This window comes from Phyllobates terribilis, unplaced genomic scaffold (assembly GCF_046119375.1).
Source record: "Phyllobates terribilis strain yellow unplaced genomic scaffold, ASM4611937v1 Scaffold_4__5_contigs__length_816908805, whole genome shotgun sequence".
Classification (NCBI taxonomy): domain Eukaryota; kingdom Metazoa; phylum Chordata; class Amphibia; order Anura; family Dendrobatidae; genus Phyllobates; species Phyllobates terribilis.
The window spans coordinates 300,577,386-300,592,972 of record NW_027362764.1 but is presented as its reverse complement, the minus strand read 5'-3'; the positions used below and the strand labels follow the sequence as shown (position 1 = coordinate 300,592,972).

The following is a 15,587-nucleotide window of genomic DNA, read 5'->3' as shown; positions in this document are numbered from 1 at the left end:
GCTCCCGATTCGCGAAGAGGTGCACGTCTCTCTGTGCCTCGCCAAACATTTTACTGCAGTGTCTGACTGGAATGAGATTTCTGGAGTAGGGAACACCACAGCTCTTCATTAATGAGACGAGCGTCATGCTCCCATCCCATTTTGGCGGCGCTAAGAAAAATTGTCTTGAAAACTCTGAGTTAGGCTATGTGCCCACTATACAGAAATGCTCTGGATTTTTTCCTCAGATTTCTGCATCTCCCATGCGGATTGTACATGCGGATTGTACATGCGTTTTCCTGCCAGGGTCATGTGGATGTGAAGCGTTCTTCACATGCATTTCCGCATGCGGATTGACAAGCGCTTTCCAAGCAATATTAGTATCACTTGGAAAGTGCTTGACAACTTGGTCACACTATATAAATCCATCCAAACGGCATGGATTTATATAGTGTGACTGAAAGAATGTTAAAAAAATAAAAAATAAATCTATACTTACCTTCTGATGGCCCCCCAGTGTCTTTATTCGATGCGTCTCGGCTTGCCGGCAGCTCGCGGTAGACTAAAGGACCTGAAGACGTCAGCGGTCGCGTGACCCGTCACATGACTAAATGACGTTATGGCAGGTCCTTGAGTCCACCGCGATCTGCCAGCAAGCCAAGACAAGCACACCAGGGGCCATCAGAAGATAAGTATAATGTTTATTTTTTTTTTTACAGGTTCTATGGTACCCAGGTCCAGAGGAGAGTCTCCTCTTCTCCAGACCCGGGTAACATCCGCACATTGAAACATTTGGATTCCGCATGTACAGATCCAGTGATGCGGATTACATGCTTTCCAATGCAAGTCAATGGCGGCGATAATGCAGCACTTCCGCAAAATAATTGGTAGTGCTGCGTTTTTTTCCGCAATGATAATCCGCAGCGGAAATTTCCGCAGCATGTGCACAGCACATGCGGATTATCATTTGGGAACATGTCAGGCCTTCTACCAAGCATTTTTTAAGCGTTTCTGCAGCGGAATTGCCGCTGCGGAAATGCTTAAGGCTATGTGCCCACGTTGCGGACCTGAAGCATATTTTTTACGCTTCTCCCTGGCGGGAAAATCGCATGCGGATATTACATGCGGTTTTCCCGCCAGGTAGAAGCGTTTGTGAGGCGTCTTTGCATGCATTTCCGCATGCGGGTTATCAAGCACTTCTCCAAGCATCACTTGGAAAAGTGCTTGACAACTTGTTCAGAATGGTAAAAAATAAAAAAATAAACTTTATACTCCCCTTCTGATGCATTCTCTGCCCCGTCCGGAGGCTTGAGCGGCTCACGCTGTTGTGTGCAGGACCTGCGGTGACGTCATTGAGTCATGTGGTGGGTCACATGACTCAATGACGTGGCAGGTCCTTCAGACAACAGCGCGACGGAGGGAAAACATCAGAAGATAAGTATAAACTTTATTTTATTCTTTTTTTTACAGGTTCTTTGGTACCCAGGTCTGGATGAGAGTCTCCTCTCCTCCAGACTTGGGTACCATCCGCACATTGATTCCGCTGCGCTTCCGCAAAATTAATGAACATGCTGCGGATTTTTGACCGCAGCATATACGCTGCGGAAAAATCCGCAGCATGGGCATTGACATTGCGGAATGCCATTGGGGACCATGGGGTGCGGATATACATGCGTTTTTCAAGCGTTTACGCTGCGGAAATTCCACAGCATATACGCTTGAAAAACGCTACGTGGGCACACAGCCTAAAAAACGCATCGTGGGCACACAGCATTACACCTAGATTTTGCAATTTTTTCCAAGCAATTCTGACCAAATTGCTCTGATGAATCATTGCCTATATCTGCACATAAGACTTAGGGCTCATACTAATCTGCGAGAAAAACGGAAGAGTGCAATCCGATAAAAAATTGGATTGCACTCTGACCAATGTTATTCAAAGGGTTACATCTCATCTGCAATTTTTTTCTCAGCTGAAATTGGACTGAGAAAAAAATCGCAGCATGCTGCATATTGCCATGTATCTCGGACGAGACTCACCAATGCAAGTCAATGGGTGCAAGAAAAAAAACGGAGGGCATATCCCATCCAATTTTTACGGATACATTACCATTCTGTAGCATAGAACACTGTAAATGGTTTTGTAAATGATTGGAGAATAATAGTTGCAGAGAAAAAAATGCATTGCATACGGATGTCATACGGATGCTAGATGTGAAAAATCGCATAGCAATCGCATGGCACTCGTCCGTTTTTTCAGTCCAGAAATCGGACCGTTTTTTTTTTTTCTCACATATGGGTATGAGCCCTTAATGCATAAATAGGATTGCATGAACAGAAAATCAGCTGCATTTGAAAGTATACAATATCTATGGCCGTATATCATTGCTAGATAGGTCATATGAATGAGGGTGATTAAAGAGGTTGTCCACTACTTTTACATTGATGACCTATCCTTAGGATAGGTCATCAATGTTTGATCGACCAGGCTCCGACACCTGGCACCTCCGCCGATCAGCTGTTATCGGTGTCGGTGGCAGGAGGTACTCACTTGCTGCTCCGCCTCCTGTAGTGGCCACCGCAGGGTACTGCACATCTGCCTCCTATTGATTTGATTAGGAGGCGCATGTGCAGTACCAAGCCCCTAAGGATAGGTCATCCATGTAAAAGTAGTGGACAACCTCAAAGTAACGCACAAATGTTATTACTCAGCAGAAAGACTGTTTAATATCCACACTTCAGACAAGTGAATGGTTTATAAACACATAAAATAAAGATTGTATTTTGCAGTAATTGCTGTTCTGTTCAGACTTTTATTGGAATTAGTTTTGTATGAAAGTCTTAATGGGTAAAATTTTTCCAAAATGCTAAATCTTTCTTTTTCATTAGGGTCCAGCACTATTATTTAGTCCTGGGCTCAAAGGTATGGTATGCACAGTCATCCTATGAAGACGCTGGACCGGTCACAATTATTACCATCATTGGGCCAAATGCAGTACTCCAGCAAGAAAAGACATGTCTCTACAGTTTGTTCAACTCTTGGTTGTAGGTGATTTTATTCTAAGCGAAGACAAAACTAAGGACATCTTCAAGCAGTTAGGAAAAAAACTCAAACCTGTGAGATCCTAGTATATCGACATTAGAAAAATATAGCAAAATACATTGCTCTATGAGCTAATGTAAAATGTATATGTGTACATACACACATATGGTATATGCTTATGGTTTCCTGAGGTATTCTGCAAATTGATGCTGTTCAAATGTCTAGGCCTTAGAAATATGATCACAATGATGGGGAAGTTATTGCTTGGTGAACAGTCAGAGCCAATGAAACAAAGGTTCTCCACCTTTGGGTACGTTTTTACTTAAATGCATGAATTTAGGGCTAAAAATTATTTTTGCAATTGGGTTTAATAAAAAATATTGCACCATTGCCTCCGTGTTGCACGTCTATTGCTGGCTGCAGGATGGGTAAATTGAGTCAGTGAGATGGTTCTGATGGTCTGACAGGAGAGTCTCTAACTCTTCTCTCTGCTTTCTGAGCTCCATCCGCTGATTTATCACCACATCACATGAATGTGCAGGGAAAGAAAGTGCCTGAAAAAGCAAAACAATGCAACAGAAACTTCACTTCAAAAATGATTTTTTTTTAGCCCAAAATACATGCATACAAGTTAAAGAGAAAATGACCGGAAAAGATGGACAACCCCTTTAAGATCGGAATATTGTACCTTGTGTAAACATGTTTTCTTATTTCAGGAGTATAGTTTTAATCTGTAGACACAGTAATTCCTTGGATAGAGGTCATCTATAAAGCCTGTTGACTTTGGAGGGGACTACTACTTTCTGGAATGCCGTCAGCTGTCAGGGCATCTCCTACAGTTGCCTGGGAGGAAGAACGACTTGACTTCTGGCCCTCCCCATGACAAATAAAGCCTCTTTGTAACAGCTGTTGAGGACAGGGTCCTTCAGCTATGTGGCTTTTTGTTACAATACACTATTGCATAGGGAAAGTGTTTTGCTAGAAAACAAAAAGTCAAGTTCAAGTGTATTCTACAGATAAAAACATTGTTCAAGACAGCAATGAGCTAGATTATAAAATACACAGATACTATAACTTTAAGGTAAAACATTTCATCATCCACCACCAAAATAAACCAATTCTATCACCAGCAATTCTGCAACATAGTCTTATACCCCACAATGGAGAGATTGATAAAATGTAAGAGCTTAGACAGATGAAATACCGACTGAGGATCAAACCAATACCTGGATTCTCCATGTCACTTTCTGCGTACGTTAATATTTCACAATCAGCAGACATTTCATATCCATCAGAGCTTGGTTCAAGGAAACAGCCCCACAGAGACACATCCATCACAGACATTCACATTCAGCAGGAATGCAATTAATCCCCAAGACAGCGTGAAGGAAGTGCAAGGACACAAACCTACCAAATGATGCAGACATGTCACGTGCAGATCAGCAAATGGGGACGAAGAAAACAGACTTCCAGGAAAGAATTCTGAAAATCCGTTACTTTCCTTCAACAAGAAAAGTCACAGTAGTCCTAAGCTCAATAGGCGGCTTTGCAGGCAGAGGGGGCTCCTGCTGAGGATCTGCTCCACTTTATAGGCAACTTTCTTGGATTTCCTCCTCCCACTGACCGTTTGGAAACAAACATTCTAGCAAAGGATATTCATCTAATCAGCTATTAAAAGGGCGAGGGTGGTACAAGCTTCTCTCTAATAAAGTCAGTGCTAAGCCCAGCAGAGGAGTATACACCAGGCAGCGGGGAAAGAATTCAGCAATTGTCCAGCGCTGCTGTACGCGGTCATTGCAGCCGGAGAGTCCCCTACTCTCAGGAGCACAACTCCGCCTCAATCCCTTTTTTCTCATCTCAGTCTTGCTCCCTAACCAGCTCATACACACAGCACATTGTTTCTCATGCTCCCATTCCTCATTTACCAATGCGCTGACTGTGCTGCAGGGCAAAGGCCACATCCTTCATCTGAATTCATAAAATGATAGCAATGCGCCCCATCAGTATATATGTGCATGGTCTGGGGTGCTAAGCACAGGGAAGGGGGCACTACAGAGGTGACAATGTCCTTATAAGATTTCATTACAGCAACGTTTTATCAAATATTGCTTAGAATTCACCCTGACATATTGTAATACTGTCAGATATCATTTAACGCACAAGGTAGTATATGGCGTATAATGAAGTAATCTTATAAAGATACAATGTTCCCATTACAACGAATACAATCACAGCCCCATACCCATTCAGTCAGCAGGTTACATAAGGTTTCTTACTAAGGTGATTACTTTTACTAGTACTGAGAGGGCAAGCAACCAAAGGGGATCAAGAATAGAAGAACAGTGCCACACCTGTCCACAGGCTATGTGTAGTACTGCAACTATGCCTCCTTCATGTCCATGAAGATGGGCCTAAAGATAGATAACCCATTAATTCAAAAAGAACAACAAGTATCTCCCATCATAAACTAGTAGTGGTCAACTTACTACATTGTGGGAGTTAAAGGCCTAGGGTAAGGGCCTGAGGGCCACATATGGCCTCTAGTTGCCCACCACTATAAATACATACTACATTTGTTGCAATAGTAATACACTATGACAATATAAGGCTCAGCCATAGGTCACCCTATTATAAAGCTGGCCCACTATACCGCAGCAATCCAATCTTATGGTCCATGTTAATAGGTGCTTTAACAGGCTAATGCCACGCATCTTGTGACATTTACAACTACAGATATTTTAGTCAAAATAAAACCAGGAACCCTGTACGAGTCAGGGGGCCATTATTTAAGTAGTTAACGTCCAGGAAAACACTTGGTGGTGTCTGACAACACATTTCCTCCATGGATTGTTCTTTTGTCAACTTTAGGGAAGCAAAGCAGCAAAAAGGATGTGCGGGGGAAATGGAGAGACTTTACTTTGTAAGGCACAAATAGATTTATAAGGTCCATTAAATGTATAGAACAAGGGAAAAGAAACCAAGCACATAGCCTGTATTAAAGGGTCAGGGGAATAGGTACATATTCTCCTAGGTACAGAAGTAGCAATAATGAGGGCAGACCATTGCAGTCACTAAATGCATTAGGGAATGAAATCCATTAGATAATGAAGTTGTGCAGTAACTTATGGGGGCATTCGGATGTCACTGGAAACAAAATAAATTGGAAGGCAACAGCATTTCCTTTATAAACTGCTTGATTAATGACCACATCTCCCAAACATAACTTCCTAAGAGGTGCAGTAGTGTCGTCACAATTTTGATGTGGATTCTGCTCTAAAATTCTTATTAGATCTGCTGAAATGTAACCTTTGACGCACAGCAAAAGGATTTGTAGTTCACATGTTCTAGGACACTTCAAATGAATTTTGTCTGTGCCATGGAAGGAAATCATGTCCATTTTCTAGCAGATTCCTCACTGAGAAGCTCCAGATTAGCCCAGGCAGATACCCGGCTAATGGGACTAATCCTCACATGGATGTGGGACAGCTCATCAGCACATCTACAGCCACAATCAGAGCATCGGATTGGGGCCACGGAACCTCTTACAAATACACGTAGGCCAATCTGCGGTGTGTGGACAGACTGATGGGGGAATGTGTGCATATAGTTAGGAGTTGGATGACTATTCACACAAACAGCTTATATGTGAACTGCTTCATGTATTTTAATATTACACTCCTGATATTGAGCTTTTTATTCCTACGATGTTATTTCTTGTAATGTATTTGATGTGATGCTACTCAAGACCTAGGTCAGATAAGCTGGTAGCCATGTACACATGGAATGGCAATGGACAGCTGCCAGGCTCACAATAAGGCCACGGCCCCACTATCAGTATTTGGTCAGTATTTGGTCAGTATTTCTCAGGAGTGGGAGCCAAAACCAGGTGTGGGTGATAAATGCAGGATTGTCGACTTGTTTCTATTAGACCTATTCTCTAATGGTTCTTCACCTGGTTTTGGCTCCCACTCCTGAGAGAGAAAAAATACTGACCAAATACTGATAGTGGGGCTGTGGCCTTAAACACATACCCATATTAGCCAGCAATTTCCACTAGTTTTAATGTAAACCAAGTCCCAAGAAGTCAACAAGCTTGCATCTATTTGGGAAGTTTAAAAAAGTGTGCAGTAAACAACTTTTAGGCAGATTTTTGGAACAAATCTGCACTGGCTATAAGAAGAAGAGTAGATTTAATTTCCTGACTTTATGACAGTATAAAAGTTCATCAAAAGTATTAAAGGGGTTATTCAGGACTTTTTGGCTTTTTTTTCTTATGGGGCTAAGAAGATACCAACAGATAGTTGCTAACTACCAACCGGTTCTGCCCCGCGATGTTCTCGCCCAGCTCAGAGAGGTTGTGGAGCGCTCCTGCCAGCGATTCTCCTGCTTCCTGTAACATTCTTGTCGTCAGAGCAGCTCCTTCTTTTCCCCTCCTCTCTGTCGACGGGGCATCACTCCGTACATCATGCTGATTGACAGCCGGCTCCTTGCTGCATAACTGTGGATGCAGTCTGTCAATCAATGTGACGCCGGTAGTAACGCCCCATCAATAGCGCAGACTGAAAGAAAAAAGTGCTGGTCTGTTAGTGTGAGGTCAAAGGAAGCAGGAGAATCGCTGCCTGGGCCAGAAGAGATAGTCCCAGGGCAGAACAGGCAGGTACTTACCAACTACATAACAATAAATTCTTAGCCCTAAAGAAAATAAAAAGTCCTGGATAACTCCTATAAGTGGCATGTGTTGCTAATACACTTGTAGTCACTTACTCCAATTATCTTTTTTTCTTTTTTTAGACTAATGTAATAAATCTGCCGCACTGTACTTTTAATGCTAGCATAGACAAAACTCTGAACATACTGTTAGTTACTGTTATGCAGTTAGTGCAGAGCAGTCAAAAGATTTATCGAGAGGGTTTAAACAAATTACCTTTCGTCCAGTTTTACTTATACAAAAATACATGTACTTTACCTGCAAGAACAGACATTTAAAGAAATATTTAACTTTTAAAGTCCATCTGTCACTAGGACATATTTCAGTAACTTAAACATAAAAAAAAGTCAGAGGATGCCCCTCCACCCGACCGCCTGGCACACTTTGTAGTTCACGGAGCTGCTCATCATGACAGACACGGCTTTCTTAGTACTGTCACTGACAGAGTGGAAAGGAATGTATCCAAGTGGAATTAAGTGTTACTGGAATTGTATAAAAATCTGTATTCTCAAAAATATGGATTCTTTACAGTTCAGCAAACTGACAGCCAGGTGTGGCCACCATATTGCTGGATTGCAGAGGGCCAGGCAAACCATTTAAATAAAAAGAAGTAACGCTCACCCCACCAGTCATCCCCTCCGTGCTACACCTCCCGTCCCCTGTTGCATGTCCACTTCAGCCCTCTACACTCCAGGTCATGGCTTCAGGCCTCAGATCTATGTCACATTCAATGCCTGGGAGAACCACATGTGGGGGCCTGGATTGTAGAGGCTGAAGAGAATATGCTAGACAGGAATAAAGCGGAAAAAAGAAGAGATGCCGAGGAGTGGGTGGCAGGCTGATAGGATGGCGGGACGGGAGAGCGTGATTTGGCGGATTGGCATCTTGCCAGGTCTGCTCATCATTAGCATTGTTATTTTAAGCATTCGGCACTTTGTCCACTTCATACTATTCCAATGTATGGGCTTTCTTACCATGCCCTGCAGGGTACATATCTGAAGAAGGACTGTAGAACTGAAGCCCGGTCTCCTGAACCATCTGATTATAATTTGGGGGAGTGCGCACTGAAACAGAAAAACAGAGAGCACCTTAATGTCACAGCCATGGTCTCTTTGGAAGTAATTTCAGTGAGTATTAATGAACCAATGAAGCGTTATGCTCACCATAAGGGGTTTCTGGTGAAATAGGGAAAGCTGGTGTAGGTGGCACAACTTCATTACCATTTTTTGAACCATTGAAAATGCCATCTAATTCATCAACATCACCCTGGTAGCTGGAAAATGTCTCCTATTGAAAAAAAAATGGAAAATTAACATTAGCCTCCCCCTAAAGCCTAATTTTCCCTTGATGTTCACATGAGTTTTTTTTCATATTACATTCCAGCCAAAACTTTTTTATTTCTGTAGACAAAGCTTGAGGAGGGCTTTGTTTTTTCAGGGAAGACTTGCAGTTTTTAGTGGCAATGTTTTGAGGTACATAAAATCTAATGCCTGACTTTTAGTAATTCTTTATGGAAAGAAATAGAAAAAAAAACATCTGCATTTTGATATTTTAAACTTTTCATTTGCTGCACAAATAAAGTGTTAACTTACTTCTGAGGGTCAGCACGATGATGGCAATTCAAAATTGAATACTTTTATTCATGGTTATTATCACTTTAATAAAATTAATACTCAGGAAAAAAAATGTTTTTGTGTCACCATATTCTGAGAGCTGTATGGGGTCTTAATTTTTAGTGAAGAGATGTGGTTTTCACTGGTGCCATTTTGGGGAGTTTTTGATCACTTTTTAGCACAGTTTTTGGGTGGTGCAATGAACAAAAATTGGCAATTCTGTATAATGAAACAATCATAAGTAATACGTCACTTTGTTTTGCATGTCAATACAATAATGAGAATACCAAATGTATTTAGTTGTTTTACTACTTTTTCTAATAAAACAAACACTTTTTGGTTAAGAGCTTATTGTGAGGGTTTATTTGTTACGAGACAAGCAGCAGTTCTTACTTGTTTCATTTCTGGATGTATAGGACTTTTTGATCACTTTTTATTTAGATTTTTGTAGGGGGGGTAAAGAAAAAAAAACTTCAACTCTGGCCTTGTGTTTTTCTTTTCTGTGTTCTCTGTACAAATAAATATATAATTTTATAGCACAGGTCAGTATGATTAGAGTGATACCCAATTTCAAATGATTTTTATGTTTCACAACTTTTGAACAAAAAAAATCACTTTGAAAATAAAAAAAGGGTTTTTTTTGCATCTCATTTTAAGCGGCATACCTTTTTATTTGTTTTTATAGTCTAGCAGACTGTCTATTATTATCACTATTGATCGCAGCATGTAAAGAGATAGTTGAGCACTGCAAACACTGACAGCGCTCTGAATTCCCTCGACTATATATGTGCTAGCAGGGGAAATTGAACTCTAGACAGCATTAGCTCCAGATCAGGATCCTAGGGTTAATAATCACTGCTTCTTCATGTCCTAATGGAAAGTGGCATGTGAAGAGTCAGTGAGCGGTCACGATGTGGTAAACAAAATGGTCACGTCAGACATCATCTGCAGCCTAATATACTGGATTAAAAGTAAGGGAAATTGGGCAGCCAATGCACACATGGTGCAGTAGTATAGCGATACTTTTAAAGAAGCTTTTTAAATCAATATGTAATACAAGTGCAATCAATAGTGTCAGCCCACTGGGACCTGATCTAGTTAAGAGAAGTGGGGTGTCTAGTTCCTGTTCCCAGAGGACCACTGGTTGTACATACACTAAGGAAGTAATTTACCTACTACTATTGGTTTTTGGAATTTCGTAAGATACCCATGCAAACATGGAAAAAAAAAAAAGAAAAATGCATGCAATTCACAAATTAGGGGCGCTCAATAGTTGTAATGTCTACCATATTGTTTCTTGTAGATATGCAATTCATGGTGATGACATGGTTACCTCCCTATAATATGAATTTTACCCCAACTTTGTGGCCAAACACTTTGCCCATGTTACTAGTTATTAAAAGTTTTCCAGTTTGCATCCTTTCTTGTGAAGACTATACCTCTTTAAACCGGGACTGCCCCATGGCAGCAAATGACCTGTGTGTAGGATCTTGCTCTGGAGACCTCTTCCACTCATACCGGGTACACTGTGGGTCAGAGGCATCATTGTCATACTGACCAAAACTCAGTTTTCTTACTCTGGATAATGAGCTGTTGTTCTGTGACCCTGAAAGAACAAACATTAGAATTGGTTGTTGTATATGTGATTTGTACACATAGCATTATAAAATCCATAAACCAACTCCATCTATGACGCTATATATGCTGATCATACAATACTACTGCTGACATCAACACTAAAGCGGAGAACAATGTCCTGAAAGGTTTTGTGCTCATTGAGGTAAGTGACTTGGCTAAAAGACGTCATTCGGTGTAGGAGCAAGGATGAACTTCTGGATGTGAACACAACTACTTCTAGACCTCCGATATAAAGCGAGTGTTCCCTGCTCCCACTCACTTACAATCCTGGGCTGCAGATCTAGAAGGACACTCTTAAGACAACAAAAATGTTCCATTAAGGAGAATGAACAGTGCTTTTCAATTAGAAAGTCAATACTTTTAGCAGACAAGGAGAGTTTCTCAAGAACATTCCTTCAAGCTCACTATGTGAATTGATCTCGAATATACATCTATATAATGAAACTCAATAGAACAGTAAATCTTACAATGAGTCATTTTACATCTGTCTGCGTAGATCGGCACATACACAATTAATCATGTACTAAAGGGATCGATCCATTATTGCATTTCTACCCGTTTCTTGTTGAGTTTTTAGTGTTTGCCTTTGTTTGTGCCATATTCATCGCTGTGATTATGCCTTTTTTAAGTCGGTTTAAGATGTTTGCCTGTTTTTTTCTTTTCTTTTTTTAATGTTTACCATTGAAGTGGCGTTTTTGAGCCCCTAGATGCTTTTGCCCGATTCATCATTTGCGATTTTTTAATAACTTGTAAATATTGTCGTAAATGTACTCCAGTCCTCCCCTGGAGGTATTTTATTATGCCAAATTTTTGTGCCATTTTGCAAAATGTGAAACTTTTGCGTTAAGGAGTCAGGAAAAAAAAAGCAAAGATTAAAAGATCATTTTAGACTTTATGCAAAATTCATGAACTACGGGTGTCATTTTGAAGAATTTGGTGCAAAAAACAGCAATGACTACCACAAAAAAATTGACTTTAAAAAACCCCCCTCAAATAATGAACTGGGGCTAAGAACCTGTATTGTCTGGCTGTGTACACGTGCCGCTTCTGCTGAGGTTTTGCCTGTATTTTTGTACATGGCAATTTACATTTACATCAGTCTTTAAAGAAAAGCTGTCACAAGGCATTTGACACCTAATCTGAGAACAGCAAAATGTAGAGACAGAGATCCTGATTCCAGCTGTGCATCACTCACTGGGCTGCTTGCTGTAGTTTTGATAAAATCACTGTTTTTTCAACAGGAGATTATCACTAGAGGACAAGTAAACCTGCTGCCATGTAGTCCTCCATAATTATCAGCTCTGTGTGAGCCCACCCCATCACTGAATGGCAGCTTTCTGCCTATGCACAGTTATACAGAGTTTAGTATTCAGACAACTGGTTGATCTACAACAGAGAAAACTGTGATTTTACAAAAACCGCAGCAAGCAGCCCAGTAAATGACACATAACTGGAATTGGGTCTATTCGTAGAATGTAAGCTTGCGAGCAGGGACCTCACTCCTAATGTAACTGTTTAAACTGTCTCACCTTGTATTGAATTTATTGTATGTACATGTCCCCGCTTAATTGTAAAGTGCTGCGGAATATGTTGGCGCTATATAAGTAAAAATTATTATTATTTTTCCCCTACATCATGCTGCCCTCACATGGGATAGCAAAAACTTGGCGACAGATTCCTGTTAAACCATGAAATGCAAAATGGCAGACTTTAGCCCTACTGTATTTAAAAGATGGCAGCTGGCATATTTCTCGAGATTTGTATCGGTACAGTTTTTGAGGGCAACACTTTTGTAAAGAATATTTCATGCAAAAAACCTTGCATGTCCGCCATACCAACAGAAATATTATTGAGGCATTGGACAACATCTCAAAGTCACACATGCCTTTCTAGATATTCTTCAGAACTGAGGAGGCAGGAAGAAATTGTATACATTGAATCTGTATGTTCGATTTACACTAGTGTTAAAGTGAATTTACAGCCTAAGGCCACAGCCCCACTATCAGTATTTGGTCAGTATTTGGTCAGTATTTTTTCTCAGGAGTGGGAGACAAAACCAGGAGTGGGTGATAAATGCAGAATTGGTGACTTGTTTCTATTATACCTGTTCTCTGATTGTTCCTCACCGGGTTTTGGCTCCCACTCCTGAGAAAAAATACTGACCAAATACTGATAGTGGGGCCGTGGCCTAAGAGTGAAGCCAGATGATGTGATTCTTATAATTGTGGTAGATTACAACCGTGCCACAATTATACCGTCTAGCCTTACCCATAGGCTATGTTCACACATGTTGTGTTTTGCTGCGTATTTTGCAGATTTTTATGCTAATTTTCTGCTGCGTCTAGCAGTTCCAGCAAAGTCTATGAGAAACCAGAATCCTCTGTTCACACATGTTGCTTTTTGTTTGCTGCGTATTTTCTGCCTTGCTTGCATTTTGGAAAATAGAGCATGTCACTTCTTTCAGTATTTCTGCAGCAGAAAACGCACCTGCGTTTTTGCTGCATATTTGCAGCGTTTTTTTCACCCATAGGAAGTAATGGGTGGTCAAAAAAACGCAGCAAAAAACGCACCAAAACCTGTTTTTAACGCAGCTGTTTTCCTGCCAGAGAAAAGTTAGCAGCAGGAAAAAAACAAAGTGTGTGAACATAGCCTAATGCTTTCATCCAGTTACAGAGACACAAAAACTTGTTTTCATCATTGCTTTGCAGCAGCTGGTGAAACATTTTTCAAAGCATCCTACCTGCCATCATTGAATGAGAACCTGCACAATTTCCCTCTAGGTTAAAGAAAACAAGCAAACAAAACTAGGAGAAAAATAAAAACATCTCCCCTCCCTCCCTGAAATTAGCAGCCATGAATTTAATAGACAGCCTTACTCACAATCTTCGTAACATCAGTTTAATGGGCTTCTCGAGGGCCAACAACATGTACTTGTAGGATCTTCAGGACCCCTGCTGATCAGCTAAAGTTATTTTTCATTATTTTACCAAACAGGCTTAAACTGTTCTGTTGGTGCCTAACTGCTCCTGTGGCTGTGGGAATCCACAGCAGTGGCCCTGGTGACATCTGTGGGCAGATATCTGCTGATCTACTAGGTATCTGTAAGGGTATGTGCCCACGATCCGGAGCCGCTGCGGCCCCGATACTGCAGAATAGCCGCACCACTTCCGCCCACATTATGCAAATGAGCGACCGCAATTTTTTTTTTCATATGCAGACTTTCCTCATTGATGTTAGTCTATGGGGAAAGTTCACATGTGGACCCACAAGAGAAATGGACATGCTGCGGTCTTGAAAGACGCGCCGCATGTCAGTGTCCGCGGGTGACCTGCGCGTGATCAGCAGGTGCACAGAGATTCATAGTGGACATGGGATTTCTAGAAATCCCATCCATTATGCTATAACATCTGGACGCTGTGGGTTTGAAGCTACATATACACACAGCATCAAACCTGGAGCAGTTCCTGATCGTGGGCACATAGCCTAATTGCATCAGTGCAGCTCACCCCAATGTGGAAATGAGCCGTGCTGTGCAACTGTTTTACAAAAACAGCTGTTCACAGGTATCAATTTCATAACTTAATACATAAAAGCGTTGGCCACTACTTTTTTATTGGTGTCCTTTCCTTTGGATAGACCATCAATATTTGATCGGTGGGGGTGCGACAGCAAGTACCCCCGCTGATCAGCTGTTACCGCCACCAGCAGTAGCTGGAGATTCTGGGATGCTGCTGGCCGCGTGCTGCACATCCACACCCTATTCAAGAACTTCCTGCCGCCGCTGGTAGCAGCTGATCTGCGGAGGTGCCGGGTGTCACACTCTTAATGATCAGATCCTGATGGCATACTCTAAGGAAAGGACATCAATAAAAGAGTACTAGCCAACCTCTGATCTTTAATCATGCTTTAGTATATTAGGGAGCCGAAATGGGCTAATCGTTAGTAGATAAGTCACAACAGTTTGGACATAACTAGCAGCAGGTCCTCATCTGGGGCCTCCTGCTTTAAAAGTAGTTCACATAAATAACAGCTGCTTGTAACAATTAGACTACTTCCATTTTCCAGCCTGCACTAAAAAAATAAAATTGTTTGGTTAATGAATAATCCATTGTATAATGGATTTGTATAATACCGAGTTCACATTACACTACATAGATAAGGCAGTATACCTTATATGCATCCACTAATCAATTAGAAATAAGTGGGCATGATATGATAAAAGGAATCTGTCACCTCCAAAAATGCTCTTTAACTGTATATAGTGGATATAGTGATAATCTGCTAGTAAATATCATTTGAATCATGTCTGGCAGGCTTACTGCAAAAGTGGCCACAGGGAGAAAATCAAAAGGAACCTGTCACCTCCAAAACACACTATTTACCTACAGATACAGTGGGAATCTGAATCTGCAGGTAAATAGCAATTAAATCATGTCTGGCAGGCTTACTGGAACAGCGGTTTAGGGAGAAAATGAAGCTTTATTCTCCCTGCAGCTGCTCGCTTCCAGCTATTGGGAAGATACAAGAAGCAGTTAACAATCACTACGCTGTAATCACCCCGGCACAGAGACTGACCGCCTGCTCTCTAGTGTGTATGTCCTAAGCT

At 41.2% G+C, this 15,587-nt stretch overlaps 1 protein-coding gene across 4 annotated transcripts in view; it reads right to left on the bottom strand.

The window, feature by feature from the left end:
* Nucleotides 1-15,587, bottom strand: part of TNS3 (tensin 3) — a 403,696-nt gene that overhangs the window by 63,835 nt on the left and 324,274 nt on the right. For all 4 annotated transcript variants that reach the window (XM_073678347.1, XM_073678348.1, XM_073678349.1 and 1 more), the window contains 3 exons: nt 10,783-10,949; nt 8,894-9,017; nt 8,705-8,794 (listed from right to left, as the gene is read on the bottom strand). In XM_073678347.1, coding sequence (XP_073534448.1) covers nt 8,705-8,794; nt 8,894-9,017; nt 10,783-10,949 — 381 coding nt within the window. The remainder of the gene's footprint in view (nt 1-8,704; nt 8,795-8,893; nt 9,018-10,782; nt 10,950-15,587) is intronic.